Below are 6579 nucleotides of genomic sequence, written 5' to 3'. Positions count from 1 at the left end.
ATTTCGTCATTTTTTTCAAATCCTCAAAAATGATGAAAAACGGCGCGCTATAGTATGCCGTACGATATGGGCTATAGCCCATGGTCCAAAATGATGAGAAACGAGGCTAACTTTTTATTTCAAAATTTCAAAAAACATGGGCTATAACCCATAGTTTTTGTCATTTCGTCATTTTTTTCAAATCTTCAAAAATGATGAAAAACTGCGCGCTATAGTATGCCGTACGATATGGGCTATAGCCAATGGTCCAAAATGATGAGAAACGAGGATAACTTTTTTTTTCAAAATTTCAAAAAACATGGGCTATAACCCATCGTTTTTGTCAAATTGCGAAATTGCGGAAATTGCGGAAATGGTAATTGCGGAAATTGCGGAAATGGAAATTGCGGATTTTTTTTTCCATTTTTCCATTTTTTTCGAATCCTCAAAAATGATGAAAAACGGCGCGCTATAGTATGCCGTACGATATGGGCTATAGCCCATGGTCCAAAATGATGAGAAACGAGGATAACTTTTTTTTTCAAAATTTCAAAAAACATGGGCTATAACCCATCGTTTTTGTCATTTCGTCATTTTTTTCAAATCCTCAAAAATGATGAAAAACGGCGCGCTATAGTATGCCGTACGATATGGGCTATAGCCCATGGTCCAAAATGATGAGAAACGAGGATAACTCTTTTTTTTCAAAATTTCAAAAAACATGGGCTATAACCCATTGTTTTTGTCAAATTGCAGAATTGCAGAAATTGCGGTAATTGCGGAAATTGCGGAAATTGCGAAAATCCTCCGCAATTTGCTATTTCTTTTTCAAATCCTCAAAAATGATCGGTTATAGCCCATCGTTTTTTGAATTTTTGGAGAAAATGGAATTATAAAGCTGAATTATAAAAAGTGTGAATTTCTAGGTGAAAGTTGTTTTTTTATTGAAAACTGTAGTAAAAAATATAGGCTATATACTGTATGAGATTAATATAAAAAGAAAACAGCAGTATGAATTAGTCAGAATTCAGAAAGAATAAAAGTGACACACATATTGGCTGATATACTTCATAATTCAGCATTAAAGTTTAGATCAGTATTTAAACATGCTCCTAAACACAGTGGTGGAAAGTAACTAAGTACTGTAGGCTACTTAAGTGAAATTATGAGGTATTTGTACTTTACTTGAGTATTTCCAATTGCCAATACTTTTACTTCTACTCCACTACATTTCAGAGGCAAATATTGTACTTTTACACCACTACAATTATTTTAAACTTTTTAGTTACTAGTTACTTTTAGATTTTGATTATTATTACAAAACATTCATTAACCACTTCTGCCCTATATACATTTCGGCCATTTGTATACATTTAAAAACTTAAAATGGGACATTCTGCATATAGAGTACTTTGTACTTTTGGTACTTAAAGTACATTTTGATTTCGCACTTATACTCAAGTAAATTTTGAATTCCGGACTTTTCCTTGTTAACGGAGTAGTTCTACATTGCAGTATTGACACTTTTACTTAAGTAAAAACGTTGAGTACTTTTCCCCCACCACTGCCTGCCTTAAACCCATACAGTTGCTTTCAACTCCCTCTCAGACGGCCTCTGCTGGCCACAGCAGCCTCCTGCTCCACGGTGGTGCGAGGCGGGCAGGTTCTTGTAGACGGCTCTGCTGTAGGGGATGAAACACAGGCCCAGCTGGAGGTGTCGGGCCAGGCGGCAGTAGGCGGCTAGCGCCAGAACCAGTAGAGGGGTGAGCAGCAGAAAGCCCACGACCAAGAGAGCCACGCAACCTCCGTCGTCCAACAAGTCTGAACAGTACATAGACGTTCCATGGGGCTGCACCTGGAAAGCAGGCAATAGAAGACAGAAGTTGGGAGGTGTTATGCGCGAGCAAACACACACACACACACACACACACACACACACACTTTTTTCTCACTTACAAGATCATTTAAAAATCATACACAAAGTCGTAATTTTTGGATAAAGGAATTGGATAATTTCCCCGTTTAAAAAAAAGTAATTAAAGTATACATGACTTGAACACAGACCTACATGTAGGCTACCCTTCTTGATTATACCCACAATGTCTGGCTAGCCACAGGTGTTGTTGCAATTTGTAGGAAATTAGGAATTGCAGAAATATTAGGCCTTATATTTCAAATGTTCAAATGATGTGGCCTACTTTACTTCCATATAATAAAAATAAAAATAAATAAAAAGCTAATTGAAGTTAACATTGAGGTGCCCACAATGTTTACAATGTTTAAAGAGTGCCCACTCTTCCAGTTCCTCAGTATAGTTATGGGTGTCTGCTGTCTGTGGCCCAATGCATAATAATAATAATAAACTGGGGGTCCTTGAAATGAAACATGTTTGATCACTGCTCTAAACGCATGTCTTAAACATAGACAAATCATCCTTCCAGAATGAAAAGCTCACCGTGGAATGACAGAGGAAGCCAGATATGATCATGACTAGTGAAGGGGTCATGATGGTCGCAAACACAATGCTGGCCAGCACCCCGTTGACCAGTGCTATGACCAGGTTCTGTGCAGTGACCAGTACAGAACACGCCCAGCAGTCCAGAGACCCCCTCAGCTCCAGAGGGGGGTCTCCTCCCGCCTCGCTGCCACCTAGCGAGTATGGGGGAGGCACGACGACCCCCGACCCCACTCCGGTAGAGGATCCTGGCTCGGAGAGGGGCTGCTCGCTGACCGTCTTCTCCAACGTTCCGTTCCGTGGCAGACTCATCTTCCTTGTTGTGCTGTGGTGGAGGTTAAGATACGTTTACTGTCATTTTTTTATTGTGACGATATTGATCATTGAATCACTATAATTTGGACCTCTGGGGGTTGTCTACGTCCTAGACATTATTATTATTGTTGTTGTTGTTAGTATTATTAGTTATTGCTGTTATTAGTAGTAGTAGTAGTAATAGCATGTTGTTATTGGTTCTCTCTTTGTTTTTGTACTGTGACCATTGAAATGTAGCTCTGGTCCAGAGCATCTGTGAGAGAACTCACTAAATGCTCTGGTCCAGAGCATCTGTGAGAGAACTCACTAAATGCTCTGGACCAGAGCTAGTTGAAATGGGTGAGAAGTCATGTTGTGAGGGCTGTTATGGCAATAGTTTCATCTTACACTTTTGTGGTGTAAAAAATATAGCAGTTTTCCAGTGTAAAAACAGGAGAACTGCCTCTTACTATGCAGTTAAATATGCAACATCCTGTGTTGAAATAGGATAAGATGAATAACCACAGTATTTAAGTATAGCATGCCATCCATTTCCTCCAAAGATCCCCCCCAAAAGCTTAAGATTGCCGTTACATTAAGTAATGGATTCCCTAAATGCTGTGCTGAAAGGTGTGGAAAGTCAACACAGATAACTTTAGCAACTCTAAGTAGGAGGAAATGGACTCCATTGACCCCACCTCCAAACTCCAGGATAACCACTATAGCCAGAACAATGAGTCGGGAACAGCCAGCCAGTTCTAAAAGCTTCCACAGGGTCAGGACACTTTTCTTTAGATTGAACTTGAACACTGTTTGTGCCACTTAACACATTCAATTTATTTAAATACCTGTTCACTTGATGTTAGTGATGACAGAGTTATGGTCCTCATTTTAGCTGATTCATAATTCTTCATCCTATTACTTTATTGCTTTGAATTATAACATGTTCGTGCAAACTTTAGAGGTTGTAATCTGAAGAGAGCCAAATCCATTGTGTGGTTATTATCGTGCATATGTACTAGTCTATTAAGTATAGCTACCCTGCAGTGACCCTGTGGGTTTGAAATGCTGTTTTTACTGTCACTGTGGCCCGTCAGCATGTACAATATTTGAAGGAAATTCAATTAAAGCACAAAAGCTGCATTCCAGAAAGTGTCTATGTAAAAGCACATTGGCTACTCCTGTATCCAGTGTCCCCTTTGCTATACAGTAGATCAAGTAAGACTTCCCTCTTGATGACATCATCAAAAATCTAAATAGCTACGGTCATTGGAATAACATACATCTATATTATTCCGCAATGACATATACAAGGAATTGGTCATTTTAATTGACACTTAAATAACGTGACCATGGAAAGTTATAAAGATTTAAAGTCCATTAGTTATCAGATTTACTTTTTCTTGTTTCATCACTAATAGATACTAGAGAAATAGGGGAGTAGCGTGTTGACGGTACTCACTTTGTAGTCAGCCTGGTTATACTCTCTCCGTCTTCGCAGAGTCAGACAGTGTCCAGACGTGGTGGAGTTCTGAAAGACCTGAAGGACAGTGAAAAGTCTGAAGAAAAATAAATGAATATTCTTGTTGGTTGAGGTGAGGACTTGGTGAGGATCTTCTTTGTCTGAAAATTCCGTACTTGAAGTCAGTATCCAGGCTTCAAAAGAAAACCCCTACATCTATTGGATGATGTCTGCTGAGATGCTGTCCAGGATATAAGTTCAACATCGATGCCTTTAGACTTCTTCGAAAACATTTAGAAGAGAGGTGTGTGCATGTTTCCTGCTGATCCTCACTCTTTCTTTCCTAACATTCTGTTTCCTCACTCTGACTCTCAGACTGAGTTGTGATTGACTGACTAAGTGGGTAGGAGTTTGCGTTTCGTCTGCTTCGGTGCCTGGGAGAGCGAGCCTGCCAGGCTTGCTGTGATAACCCTCAAACCCAGTGGGAAGTCAGGGGGGGGGTTGGGGGTGGGGGCAACATGCTATAGGGAGAGAGAGAGAGAGAGTGTGTGTTTATTTGGATAGATTAGAGCAGTCAGGGCATGCTGCCCGAAGCACAGCCCCTTTATATAACTACTGAACATTTCTTCACTTTCCAAGATAATAGAGATGAGGAAAAAAGTTAAGATAAAATATTTATTTTTAATAAAAAAAGAAAAAGGGAAAGGAAAAAAGAAGATGATTATAGAAAGGATGATTACAGGAAGACTTGTGCCAACATAGAATAACAATGCCTTATGACTCCAGCATACCTAGACAAAACACAGAACTGTGGAATGAAATAGTTGAAGGCCGGGGCTAGGTCATGCAAGCTAGGGTTGTTTTAGATTTATTCTAGGGGCCAGGATAACACTGGATTGGCCCTTGGCCTTTTGATGAAAAACAGAACGCTGCATTTGCAAACCTAGGAAATGAGGATGGGGGAGCAGCGAGTAATGTGGCGGGAGAGAGACGCCATCAGGGGACTGATAAGAGGCCAGAGGGGCCCAGTTCAAAGGGTGAAATTAGTATTTCGATATCTGTTCTCATTTTTCTTTTACTTTCTTTTTTTTCCCCTCCTTTCTGGGTAAACTTGTTTATTTCTTTTTTGGGCAGATATATTCTCTGGAGAGAATCTTTGAAAAAAAAAAAAAAAAAACGTATACGTGTGATAAAATGTCTCATGCCACTTGTTTCCCCGTGTACAAGAATAGACTGTTGGGAGGGAAGTTTTAGAGGCTTTGAAAGAATGGTGGTGTATATATGCTTTGTGGTGATATTTAATAAGTTTAGCTGTTATTTCACTCCCAATGCCATGGAGATTATTGTTTATAATGTCTGAGTGTATGTTGGGTTCCAGGAGGTTGGTAGAGGAAGAGCGTTCTTCCTGTCCTTGGAACCAGGATATCCGTTGTTGTATCCACGGTCTAAGATGAGGTGTCCCCACTTCCTCCCTTATTTTTTTTTCTTATGTCCTTTAACCCCTTGTCCCAAAGATAGCAAAGAGAGGGAGGGCTAGTCATCATCTCTAAAGACTTGGTTGCCACCTCGGTTGCCAGTACACACCAAAACCGCTTGTTCGGGGCTCAAACATATACATTAATCTATTCATTCGAAAGAACTATGAATGTACTACTATGTACGGTATGTATGTGTCCCAGGCATAGCTCGTTTGTGCCGCTGATTGACCAACCAAATACCATTTTTAACCCATTCTGACCGGGAACCCGTTTTGGTGTTAGCATCATGTTATGCTTTAGCATATTGAAAAATAGCAGATCTACAAGCTCATAGCGCGCCACCGAGCTACGAGCTGCGCTACGAGCTGATCTCAGGTCTAGAATGGGTTAATCAGACCAGTGTGTGTCCAGTGGAAACCTCATATGAATCTGATCTCAGGTCAGAATGGGTTAAACAGTGCACACCTTTAAAGGGCTATGTGTGTCCCTGTGTATGTCTGTCTGTCTGTCCCTATGGGCATTTAGAGTAAATGTTGTTTAGACAGTACGACCTATTGACCCCTGCAGATACTCACGCACACACACACATACGCACGCACAGCACCGCTCAGTTTACACATACTGCAATTTTGTTTTGTATAATTAGACGGACAAGATCAAGGTTACTTTCAAAATGTTGCAGGTTGCTGCTTTTGCAAAAATCGAGTCCAAATCCTACAATACTACATTACAAGAATCATCCTAAATATTATTACTACTGTATGTTTATCATTCAGGTATGTCAATTTAGTCACGAGAATTGTGGTTTTATATATTTTTTTTACATTATTGCATTTACTGTCAAGAATCACCGTGATGGACCCAAAATGAGCAGACTATTTTGATCTCTAGACAAAGTGGAATGACGTATG

At 40.0% G+C, this 6579-nt stretch overlaps 1 protein-coding gene across 2 annotated transcripts; it reads right to left on the bottom strand.

Moving 5' to 3' along the window:
* Positions 1 to 925: 925 nt before the first annotated feature.
* tmem88a (transmembrane protein 88 a) lies at positions 926 to 4629 on the bottom strand. Of its 2 annotated transcripts, XM_080779899.1 has the most exons (3): positions 4191 to 4629; positions 2435 to 2759; positions 926 to 1834 (listed from the first exon to the last, which is right to left on the bottom strand). In XM_080779899.1, the coding sequence occupies exons 2-3, from the start codon at positions 2744 to 2746 to the stop codon at positions 1553 to 1555; spliced, it is 594 nt and encodes a 197-aa protein (XP_080636025.1). In that variant the 5' UTR covers positions 2747 to 2759; positions 4191 to 4629; the 3' UTR covers positions 926 to 1552. The 2 variants fall into 2 exon arrangements, with proteins under 2 accessions (XP_080636025.1, XP_080636024.1); XM_080779898.1 differs by lacking the exon at positions 4191 to 4629 and having other exon boundaries at positions 2435 to 2760.
* Between the last annotated feature and the right edge of the window lie 1950 nt (positions 4630 to 6579).

Source organism: Protomyctophum bolini, assembly GCF_963924005.1.
Source record: "Protomyctophum bolini genome assembly, chromosome: 13".
NCBI classification, from domain to species: Eukaryota; Metazoa; Chordata; class Actinopteri; order Myctophiformes; family Myctophidae; genus Protomyctophum; species Protomyctophum bolini.
This window is presented reverse-complemented; position numbering and strand designations above follow the sequence as displayed.

Coding starts and splice junctions, on each gene's coding strand:
- tmem88a (XM_080779899.1), bottom strand. CDS start 2,746: ATGAGTCTGCCACGGAACGGAACGTTGGAGAAGACGGTCAGCGAGCAG. Junction 1,835..2,434: donor GCTTCCTCTGTCATTCCACG/GTGAGCTTTTCA, acceptor CCTGCTTTCCAG/GTGCAGCCCCATGGAACGTC.